The 12,272-nt window shown below is 46.9% G+C and overlaps 1 protein-coding gene across 2 annotated transcripts in view; it reads right to left on the bottom strand.

Moving 5' to 3' along the window:
- The window catches only part of LOC147123563 (coiled-coil domain-containing protein 68-like), a 151,668-nt gene that overhangs the window by 47,034 nt on the left and 92,362 nt on the right, over positions 1-12,272 (bottom strand). For both annotated transcript variants that reach the window (XM_085974677.1, XM_085974685.1), the window contains exons 5-6: positions 7,398-7,523; positions 6,772-6,900 (exon numbers count right to left, since the gene is read on the bottom strand). In XM_085974677.1, the coding sequence (XP_085830803.1) occupies positions 6,772-6,900; positions 7,398-7,523 (255 nt within the window). The remainder of the gene's footprint in view (positions 1-6,771; positions 6,901-7,397; positions 7,524-12,272) is intronic.

Genomic DNA, 12,272 nt, shown 5'->3' with positions numbered 1-12,272 from the left:
ATATCATTAGGGGATTCCCTGCGTAAATGATTGCAATGGAATTCTCCTTTGTCTTGGGAGGTTCGGGCCCAGTGGTCCCAGGTACACTTACGAACCGCCTGTGTCCCTGGGATCCGCGGGCCATTACGCTGCCCTCCACCTGAGACCGAAACGCTTCACAGCCTGTGTGGTGTATGTAACCTGTTCCACCTTCAGAGAACTTAAGCCTGTTCCACCTTAAGAGATGTACTACTTTCTCTGGCTGCTGTATACGTAATACCGGTGGTGACCACACCGGTATATAAGCACTGTGTAGTAATATTGTATTCAGTATAGTCCCTACCTCCAACCAGTAAAGACCTGTTGAATTTACTCTTGTAGTCTGTGTAGTAATTATCACTATAACACACAGACTTAACAGTGGCGACGAGTCCGATTCTTACCCTGCGGCAGTTATTTCCACGGCGGCTTCGTCCACAGACAGGACGTCGAAGAGAGGTTTCCACCCTCATCACCCTACTGGAAGACACGTCGAGCGGCAGGCATCGAGAAACCGGAGTGCAGAAGACATCCTGACCTCGAAGCCTCCATCAGCGACTGTCAGCTTCTTCTTTCTACCTCGGTGGTGGGTAAGCCGGGCAGCGACGCGACAGAAAGTCAACCGCGTTGGCTGTACAGACGGGGCTGGGAAGACGGAGGAATAAGGGCGGTGAGATCGATTGTGACCGGAGATAAGGGCCGGGCCGCTTTCGAGCGAGAGGCACAGCGCGGGGACATCGATCGCGACCGGAGATAAGGGCCGCATTCGGGCTAAAAGGCGCAGCGTCTGGGGAAACTGAAGGCGCGAGAGCCGCGGTGAAGCGGAGGCAGCGTCGGGGGACGGTTGAAGACCGCCAAGCGCGGGAAAACCGCCATTTTGTGGGCGGAGGACGACGACAAGAGCGGGAAGCCGCCATCTTGGATAACATAAAAATACAATAAATTGCAACGATGCCTAAACATGGGAACATTAATACCTTTGATAGTGACATCGAAGATTGGGCCATGTATGTAGAACGCATACAAAATTATTGTAAGGCAAATAAAATTCCTGATGCAGATAAAGCACTAACATTATTAAATTTAATGGGTGCGAAGACATACGGGCAATTGAAACACCTTGTATCACCAGATGAACCGGCGGATAAGACGTTCGAGGAGATTGTTACTGTCCTGAAAAATCATCTAAACCCCACGCTGCTGATGCTAGCGGAACGATTTAAATTTTACGAAAGAAGGCAGCTGCAGAATGAAAGCAATGCTGAATATTTGATGGAATTACATAAGCTAGCAAAATATTGTCAGTTTGGAACGGGACTGACAGAGGCACTACGAGATAAATTTGTGTGTGGTTTATTTAAACAGGATACACAAAAGCGACTGCTCGAGGAGAATGAGCTGACGCTTGAGAAGGCGGTCACTATGGCAGCAGCACACGAAGCCGCAGCGAGAGGCACAGCAGTAATGCAGCTACGGTCACCGGAACTCGGTACAAACAAATTGGGTTTGAGTTCTGTCAAATGTTATCGTTGTGGAAAGACAACGCACGATCAGAACCAGTGTTGGTTTAAAAACCAAGAATACAGAACGTGTGGCAGGCTTGGCCACATAGCTAAAGTATGCCGGTCAGGAAAGAAGACCAGCAACAAAAAGTCACCGCAAGGAAAATACGCAAAGATACACAAGGTGACAAAGAACAGTTTGACCGAACAGAAGTCAGATTCAGACGCTAGCAGTAATGAACTGGATAGCTTAAGAGTACACAACGTTGGTAAGGATGCAGATCTCCAGACAATTTGGGTCACTCTTCAGATAGCAGGAGTCCAAGTAAAAATGGAATTGGACACTGGATCGGCATTGACGGTCATGAATAAGAAAGATTACAGAAGGTTATTCCAACATATTCCCCTACAGGATACGGAGATTATATTGAAAACATACACGGGGCAAAGAGTGTACCCCATCGGAAAAATAGAGGTAGAAGTGGTCCACAAGGGCGAAGAAAGCCAAGTAATGGACTTATATGTGCTACCTGAAGGAGGTCCACCACTACTAGGACGGGAGTGGATTAGGAAAATGAATATGGACTGGCACTCCTTGAAGGCACTAACGGTAGATTCCGGGGAAACAGATGTCAAACCTAAACGATTGTCCAGAATATTGGATGATGCTAAAGAGGTGTTCCAGCAGGGACTGGGAACACTGAGAGGAATTACGGCAAACATCAAGATTGATGAACATGCACAACCAAAATTTTTTAAAGCCAGACCGGTACCCGATGCAATACGACCTACTGTTGAAGCGGAACTGGAAGCACTAGAACGTTCAAGTGTACTGTCTAAGGTAGATTGGAGTGAGTGGGCTACGCCCATTGTTCCCGTTATGAAACGTCCTGCGAGCAACAAGCCAGGAGATCCAGGGAAGGTTCGCATCTGTGGAGATTTCAAAATCACCGTTAATCCGGTGCTTCACACGGTGCAGTATCCGCTTCCACGGATTGAGGATATTTTCACTTCATTGTCTGGCGGGAAACACTTCACCAAGATAGACCTGGCGCAGGCGTACTTGCAGATGGAGGTTGAGGAAGAGTCACGCCAATACCTCACGATCAACACGCATCGAGGGTTGTACCGGTACAATAGGCTGGTTTTTGGAGTGGCATCGGCTCCAGCAATTTGGCAGAGGGCCATGGAGCAGGTATTACAGGGAATTCCAGGCACACAATGTTACCTGGACGATATTCTGATCACAGGTGATGGTGATGAACAACATCTCGCAAACTTGGAACTGGTGCTCAACAGACTGAAAGAGTATGGACTTAGAGTAAATCGGCAGAAATGTGAGTTCTTCCAGAAGCGGATCTCGTACTGTGGCCATGTCATTGACCGGGAGGGGCTTCATAAGTCTCCTGACAAGATTGAGGCAGTTGTAAAGGCTCCCGCTCCGGAGAATGTCTCTCAGTTGAGGTCGTTTCTAGGATTAATTAACTATTACCATAAATTTCTGCCAAACCTATCCACGGTACTGCACCTGTTAAACGCTCTTTTACAGAAAGGGGTACCATGGGAATGGGGCGAAAACTGTAAGAAGGCATTTCGCAAAAGCAAAGAATTGATCACCTCAGAGGAAGTGTTGGCTCACTTCAACTCGACACTGCCTATTCGGTTGGCTTGTGATGCTTCTCCATATGGTATTGGGGCAGTACTCTCACACAAGTTGCCAAATGGCACGGAAAGGCCAGTCGCGTTTGCATCCAGATCATTGATCTCCGCTGAGCGCAACTATGCGCAGATCGATAGGGAGGCTCTTAGCCTTGTATGGGGAGTGAAGAAGTTTAATCATTACCTGCAGGGCCAAAGATTTACACTTCTGACGGACCATCAACCGTTGGTATCCATTTTTAACCCTAAGAAGGGTGTTTCGGTGATGACAGCGCAGCGTCTCCAGAGATGGTCTCTTTTCCTAGGGGCACATCAATATCAAATAGAATTCAAAGGTACAAAACAGCATGGCAATGCTGATGGGCTGTCATGCCTGCCACTACCTGAAGAAGAAGACACAACGAAAGTTGACCCTGTTGAGTTATTTCATTCGACCATCATCGAGTGTTTACCAGTCACCAATGCAAGTATTGAAAGAGAAACCAGGAACGACCCGACACTGTCCAGAGTCTACGAGGTGACAGTGAAAGGATGGCCAACACGGGGTGATCCTCTGTTACCGGCATTTTCGGCAAGGCGAGGCCAGCTGTCCGTCTGCCATGGTACCTTGATGTACGGGACAAGAGTGATTATTCCTCCCAAGTTAAGGGAAAGAATTTTAAACGAACTGCATGAAGGTCATCTGGGGGGAGTTAAAATGAAAAGTCTTGCTAGGGCTTATGTATGGTGGCCGGGTATTGACCAACAGATTGAGGAGTTAACGAAAAGCTGCGCTGGGTGCCAAAAAGTGCAAAATGCACCTCCGATAGCACCGCTACACCCATGGGAATGGCCTTCAGCCCCATGGCAACGCGTACACATTGACTTTGCTGGTCCATTCATGGACTCCATGTTCCTAATCGCGGTGGACGCACATTCCAAATGGCCAGAAGTCATCAGATGAATACCGACAATTCTTAAAGAAGAATGGAGTAAAACATTATACCTCTGCCCCATTCTTCTTTAAGAATTGTCGGAATTCTTCCAATACAAACTGTGGTCCGTTGTCCGAACAGATCTGTTCTGGCAATCCGTTCCTTGCGAATATTGTTCTTAACACCGCAATTGTCTTTTCTGAAGTAGTGGTATTCACTAACCAAAGTCCTGCCATGATGTTTTATAACAGGAGGTTGCGGTCCAAGTTGGACTTGTTAAAACCAAATGTGCGGAGGGAAGTGGAAAACAAACAGTTTCGGCATATTAACAACAAGACCACTCGAACTTTCGACGTAGGACAACCAGTGTTGGCAAGGGGCTATGGAAACGAAAAATGGCAGTCCGGAACAATTCGGGCCAGACAAGGACCTCTGATGTACACAGTAGATATTGGTCATAATGTGATAAGGCGTCATGCGGATCAACTGGTAGAGTCGAGAGCAAGGGTCGAACCCATGGTTGTGACAGAGACAACTGTGGAAGACGTTAATGAACCTGAAGCATCTACCTCGGCAGGGAATGTACTTGATGATGATGACACCCAATACATTGGAAACCAAATAGAGGAGGCACCTCAACAACAAGAATCAGAGACTACTGAGAGGCGTTATCCAAGCCGCATCAGAAAGCCTCCTGAGGGACTGAACCTTTGAACTGTTATACCTGAAGTTATATATGTATATATGTTATTATGTTATGTTAAATGGGGATATGACTGTTAAGCTAAAAAGGGAGGATTGTGGTGTATGTAACCTATTCCACCTTAAGAGAACTTAAGCCTGTTCCACCTTAAGAGATGTACTACTTTCTCTGGCTGCTGTATACGTAATACCGGTGGTGACCACACCGGTATATAAGCACTGTGTAGTAATATTGTATTCAGTATAGTCCCTACCTCCAACCAGTAAAGACCTGTTGAATTTACTCTTGTAGTCTGTGTAGTAATTATCACTATAACACACAGACTTAACAGCCTGGGCACCAGGAGGTAATTTTGTAAATGTTTCGCGGCTCAGTGGTGTACTCCAGAGGTACGCCTCCAACCACAATTTCTAGGCCAATATTATCTTCCTATAAACTTCCTTTGAATGCTATTTTAACACAGTTGTTAATGTATAAAACAGGCTGTGTTAAAATAGAACACAACGGAATTTTATGTGAATGCGCTAATCAGTGCACTACCAGAGGAAATTAAACCCCAAGAGTGTTTTCATTGTGCTTCTTTCTCAGGCTTTAGTACACCTTAAATAATACAATATTAGATTTTAAATGTGTAATTTCAGTATTGTCATTAGGATTTCAGTAAAGGGTGAGATTTTAGTACTACATCCACTTAAACAATGAAAAACATCCAGGAGCACAATTATAGATCCTGAGAAAGATGTTCCTGTTATTGTGCCTGAGTGTATTGTATAACCTGGGCACAGCATATAGAGGAAAATGTATATGGATGGAAAATTGGACAGGCTCTGATACCGGCATGTGCTTCTCCCTGCCCAATATTGCTCTATGCGTTGCACCAGGGTGATCCAATACACCCAGTTGCATTAACAGAAAAATCTACCCTTTGTCCTTCCAATCATGGTTTGTGTCTGAAGAGACACGACCCAGTTTGAGCAATATAGCAAGTTTATTTGATTGGGTGGATGCCTGACAAACTTTAAAACCCATCACTGTGTTTACGAGTCTTCTGCCCAAGCTTCTGCGAAATCCACACAGGAAGAGTTTCTCTCTGCATAATTTCTCCCCATAGGTTCAGACCCCACTTAGTAGGGAGATTAGGCAGAGACTGGGATTAAGGACCCCCAAGTGCATTAATAAACTCCTATTGCTTGTCCAGCAAGGACCACCCTATCGATAAAGCAATGAATTTTATGCTATCTGGAGCCAAGCTGGAAGAATCCCAAGCCCTGCTGACAGGTCTAACTGTGCTGGTTGATCATCATCTGCCCTGGAATGCTGCGAAAGCTGCTTGCATCAGGCATTAATCACTAGGCATATCATCTTGGAGCCACCTCAACCCCATAGAGACCTCTCTTACCTCTGCCTACAAGCATTGAGTGTGATTCTCAGTGGGTGGCAGGCACTCCTCATGAACAGCATTGCCACCTTTCTCATTGTATGCCACAAGTTTAACCTGAACTTTTGCTATCACTGAGGAAGGATTTTTAAAAATGACCAAACTGTTCTTTACCCCTTCTCAGTACGTTTCCAAAGGACTATGTTTAGGCTGAAGTTGGCAGGACTTCCTAGGGTCAATATGAATCAATAGTGAGACAGAAGAAGCGAGCAGCACTTTTTGAAGATTTTTTAGGATGGTTCCACAGTCCCGTGGATCCACTGAAAATGTTTCTTCTTCCGGTCAGGTGTTGCCCCAGTAACACTGGGAATGGCGTGGAGGCACACCCGAAATATTTCAAGTCGCCTCACCCTGGAATTTCGAACAGGGTCAGGGATATTGCAGTGGGCGAGTGGAATTTATGCTCCACCCCAGATCTGCACTTTATGGTCTCCCCACAAAATTCACAGCCCCATTGTCAGCAAACTTGAGGGCAGACATGTTACAGATTCAGGTAAAAGGTAACAGAATTTCTTCCTTCAGGCTCATTCCATTTACCTTTTCCATCCTTTCTATTAGCCTTTCCAGCTCTGTGGCTCTGTTCTGTTTCTGCTGAAGCTTCATCACCAGGTTATTGAAATTTTCCACACTTCTCTCCAAATTTTGCTCCTGCTCCTCAGCAAAAGCCTGAAAAGGAAGTGAAACATTTTTGGGGTTAATTCTCACCAAAGTTGATTCATGTCTTTTTTATTGCACCTAATTGATTCCTCCTATAATCTGTAAGCTAATCCCTTTGCTTAAAAAAGCCAGATCGTTGGCTTTGTATAATCTCAATTGTTGTTTGGTTTTGGGGGCTTCTGGCTGATAGTGTTCCCATAGTTTTAGTTCACCTTACAACACACACAATGTCACCAATGAGCTGACAGGCAGACAACCTGCTCCCAGGTCTCTGCCGATGCTGTTGTTAGGTCAATAGAAGGTAATCCATCCTCCATGTGAGTAGTGCCTGATCTCCAGCACCTCCTTCCCTGATGGCCCGATAAAGAACAGAAACTAACTAAAGTGGTTTACTGTCAACATGTTATCCTATAAGGACATGCAATCCTGGCAAATGCTTGTGTTACACATTCTGTCTATTCCTTTTAATTTGTAACATTCAGACTGATGCTTAATCACACTCTAACCTGTAGTCTGTGCTTCTCTTGATCATGCTGTTGTCTTAGTTCATCCATCTGCTTTTGATAATGATCATAGAGTTTCTTTGAGGCATTCCGAAGCGCTGCAGCACCTGCTTCTTGAGTGGCCTCCAACTAAAGACAAGAGGTGAAGTAATTGAACATCAGAACCTTAGGGGGAAAAATTTGGTATCTTAGTGCCTCCCGTTAATGCCAGCAGATGGCAGTAGCACCAGGGTGAGGTGAATCCAGCACCGCACGGCAAATTCACCCCCCCCTCCGCCCGTTGCGCCGCCGATACAAGGTACCACTGGGGACTTCAACGCCAGGCAGAGCTTGACGTCAGTGAGTGTGCAACGCTCACTAGCTGCCCGATCTGTGAAATTGATTGTTGCCACCTATCTTAGCACCTCAACCAAACAGCAACAGAGAGAGCTGGCATGAAGCAGCTGGAAGCCGGCTCCAGGGACGTTATTTAAAAGGGATCATGAGTAATGAGTCGCAGCTGTAGGTTAGTGGAGTTTCAGTGCTTTCTTGTCAGTTTCACATTGTGCAACAGTTTAATTCAGTAATTTAAAGGTTATTTTGTATCAGGAGTTTTGTGGGAACTAAAAAGTAGCTACATTTATTCTTTAAAAAATCAAACTGCTACACTTGGCTTACATTAATGAGACTGTACTGGTAGTCAACCTCGCCCTCCAGGATCTATGGCGGAGGTAGCAGAGGCAGCTAGAAAGAGTGGAACATGCAGCCAGAGAGAGGAGGAGGGACATGAGGGCTCTCAACAGGAGGCCTTACCCTCTGAGGGTATTCTGAGAGCACTTCTCCTACCTCCAATTAAGCGAGCAGCAGTGTATTAGAAGGCTCTGCTTCACCAAGGAAGTGGTCACAGAACTCTGCCACCTCCTGCAACCAGACCTCCAGCCTCAGATCAGGGCGACCACAGCTCTCTCTCAGTGGCAGTAAAGGTCACTGTCACCCTCAGTTTCTTCACCAGCAGATCCTTTCAGTCTGCAACAGGTGTCATAGATAACATCTCACAGTTCACTGTCCATCGCTGCATCCGAGTGGCCACAAAGGCTCTCTACAGTGGGAGAAGGGATTACATTTCCTTCCACATCACCAGAGAGAAGCAGGACGAACATGCATGTGGCTTTGCCCAGATAGCGGATTCCCCATGTTGCATAAAGCCACAAGAGTTGCGTTAAAGTGAGGGGAGGGGGCAGGAAGGGAGAAATGCATACATACAGCATGATTAGCTGGAAAGTGCAAAACGCTCGTGGGGTGAGGTGGAAGTGGGCTGTGAGAAGAAGCAGTAAGGATGAACATACCGTTGTTGTCCCCAAGGGGGTCAACGTCTCCGGTGGCCACAGCGCCCAATAATCTGCAGTACTCTATTCTCCAGCACAGACAGTGATTCTGTGTAGGCTTGTCCCCTGGCTGTGCACTCCTGCTCCCTCCTGTTGTGAGCCACCTTGGCATACAAGAGAAAGGAAAGTGTGTGAGTGAGTGTGCAGCAATGTGTTTGGGTGATGTGCCTGCCATAGTTGAATAGCTGTCATTGCGTGCAAGGTGTGAGATGTGGGTGTGAGTGTTGGTAGGTAGAGATTGTTGGTGGGTGAGTGCTGGGGTGTGGTGCTTTTGGCAGTGTGTGCAGACTGTGGTTCAGATAGTGGTACATAGCATTTGTTGAAGCATTCACTCACCCTGACCACCCGAGTGAAGTTGTTAAATTTCTTCCTGCACTGTGAGCGGGTCCTGGGGACCACAGTGCTGCCCGAGGCGTGTTGTGCTACCTCCCTCCACATGGTGTTGAAGCCTTGTGGCGAGGGCTTCCTGCCACTTGCCAGTTAGAGCACTGCCCTCCGTCTCTCCACAGTGAACACCAATGCCTCCAGTGCTTGATCGCTGAACCTGCGGGCTCTCTCCCTGGGGCGTGGATCTGCCATGAGTACAGCTGCTTCAGTCACCTGGCTCCTTATCCTTGACTTGCTGCTGCTTGCTGAGGCAGCTGCACAGCCAGCAATGCTGAGAATGAGGTTCTGCAGCATCAATGAACCTCCCTTTTGAGAAGTGGAAAAAGCCTGTGGCAATCATGAGTTGCGATTAGACTGCACGCAATATTGGTCCACCTTTTGAATGTAACGCTTGATACAAACATCAAAGGCTCTGATGGACAAAGAATTCCGACGCCAGGTGAAGCGCCAGCTTTCGACAAACTTGATGGCGGCACCAAGATCGTCAACTATGTCTGATCCATTCACCTTGGATGAACTAAACGCAGCCCTGTCGACAACCAAATCTGGAATAGCTGCTGGTCCAGATGGTGTTTACCTAGAATTCTTAAAAGCACTGGGATCCAAAGTGAAGAGATGGTTGACCTCCTTCTTCTCTGAGGTACTGGCAACTGGTAAAATTCCACCTATTTGGAGGGAGACTAACATAATTGCTCTCCTGAGGTAGGGGAAGAATGCTTGTGAAGCCTCCAGCTACCACCCGATCTGCTTACTTTGCACTTGTTATGAAGTGCTGGAGAGGCTACTACTCCACAGACAAACCCCCATCATTGAGCCAACCATTCCTAAGGAGCAAGCGGGCTTCCGGAGCGGCCATAACTGCTGCCACCAAGTGGTAGCTTTAACAACGCACATCAAAGCAGGCTTCCAGCGCCAGCTCAAGACCGCCGTAGCACTCGTGGACCTGTCATCAGCGTATGACACAGTATGGAAGCATGGCCTGCTTTTCAAACTCTTTACCATTTTACCCTGCAGAACAACGATCCATTTTCTCAACTCCATGCTTAGCAACCGACGCTGACGCCTGTACTCTGGCACCCAGAAGAGCAGATGTAGGACATTGAACAATGGACTCCCACAGCGTTCTGTCCTGGCACCCATATTATTCAACATTTACACCAGTGACCTGCCCGAAACAGAGTCCCACAAGTTCGTATACGCTGATGACATTGCCTTGGCCATGGAAAACACGAATCTGTCCATCACCGAGGAGACCCTGACCTGTGATTTACAGAGGATGGAGGCCTACTTCCACCGATGGTGACTTCGGCCAAACCTGCAAATGACCGTCACCACGACATTCCACCTCAACACCCATCAAGCAAACCAAGCTTTGAATGTCTCCTTTTGTGGCGCAGAGGTAAACCATTTCATAAACCCCTCCTATTTAGGAGTCACGCTTGATCGCACCCTGTCATATAGACAACATCTCTAGAACCTTGGGAAGAAACTAAAAAGTAGGGTCGACTTGATCCAGAAACTCGATGGATCCACATGGGGAGCAGATGCTCAAACCCTCTGTACGGCAGCACTCATCCTGGTGTACTCTACAGCGGAGTGCTGCTCTCTGGCATGGCTATCAAGTCCGCATGTCAAATCCGTTGATGTCCAGCTGAATTCTACTATGAAAATTATCACCAGTATGCTTTTATCGACACCAACACCTTGGCTGTCTGTGCTTGTAAACATCACACCACGAATATGCAGTCTCCAGAGAATACAACCGCTACACCAGCAAAGACATGCCAATCCAGGCCGACTTGAACTACCTACCACCAACCCGTTTCAAATCTAGGCGGCCATTTTGGACCGTCGCCGAAGCCCTTCAGCAATCTCCCCTCAGCCTTGATGATCGATGGCGAAATGCTTGGAAGAACTATGACGTACGGAATGGATTCCTTATAGAGGACCCCACAGTACAACCTGAAGGATCAAACCTTCCTCGCAAACAGTGGACAACCATCAACCGCCTCAGAACCGGTCATGGTAGATGCTGCCACCTTCTCCATAGATGGAAGATTAAAGCATCCCCATCATGCGATTGTGGAGCTCCTAATCAGACCCTGGATCACATCATTAAGCACTGCCCTCAGAGGAAATTCACAGGCAGCCTACAAGATATCCACGCTGTTACACCAGAAGCTTTGGTCTGGAATATCTGACTTAGATATTGACATTTGATTTGCTTTGCTACTACCATGTGAAAGAAGAAGAGTGTAATGCCAATGAGCTTGGGCTTTAAGACTTGAATTAGCGCTCCAATCATTTATTTGAGCAGTGAGCATGAATTTTGCATGCACCTGGCGCTAATTCTCCAACTTTTCCAATGATATCGCCCATTCCTGGGCTATAATGAATTTCTAGCCCTATGAATTTTTAAAGGCAGGAAAAGGCCATTAAGACCAACAATCCTAACTTTATGTTTTTAATCCCAACTACCCACTTTCTCACCATAGCCCTCAATCCCTTCTGGTTGATGGGCATTAGTGCTGGGAAGAGGAACAATTTCTAATTTTCAGCAGTTTTTGTCAGCATCAACTATTCTCAGGTTAGGTACAGTCTGGTTAGATGTAGGATATGCCCCCCTTTACTGTGTCGTAACCATGTTTTTCAGCCCCTTCTACATGTGTGGCATTCATCATTTTCCACACCGGCCATTCTGTGACCTCGCTAACTGAGATTACAATTAAGTGCAAATTAATACTGAATCAGGAGCAGTTCAGTGCATATGTCCATAAGCAACTGGGTTGAGGCTACCCAAACCCATTTCACATAGGGTTCATACAGCTGACAGACAAGAAGATTTTAATTTCTTCATGGTGGCCTTGGGGGTTCTGAGGAAAAGCTGCCCCTCCTTGTCCTTACTTCCTCCACTAGGAACTCCAGGGAGGTGTCTGAAAAGCAGGGGTGGTGGGGGTGCGGGGGTGGGCAGTCTCCTGAAAAATGTATTGTACAATTATGCAATGAAAGCTGAAAGCAGGGATACAACCTTTGCTAAAGAGTCGCATCCCCACTTTAAAGTAGGCGTCGGGAGTCGCTCCAGTAACTGCATGTGTGATGTGGGCGGGCTGGCTGAATCGCCACACGA

The sequence above is a fragment of the Somniosus microcephalus genome, chromosome 2 (assembly GCF_052327205.1).
Source record: "Somniosus microcephalus isolate GS21.2 chromosome 2, FLI_Smic_1.0, whole genome shotgun sequence".
Taxonomy (NCBI): Eukaryota; Metazoa; Chordata; class Chondrichthyes; order Squaliformes; family Somniosidae; genus Somniosus; species Somniosus microcephalus.
Note: the sequence above shows the minus strand (reverse complement) of the source record. Positions and strands in the feature narration are given on the sequence as shown.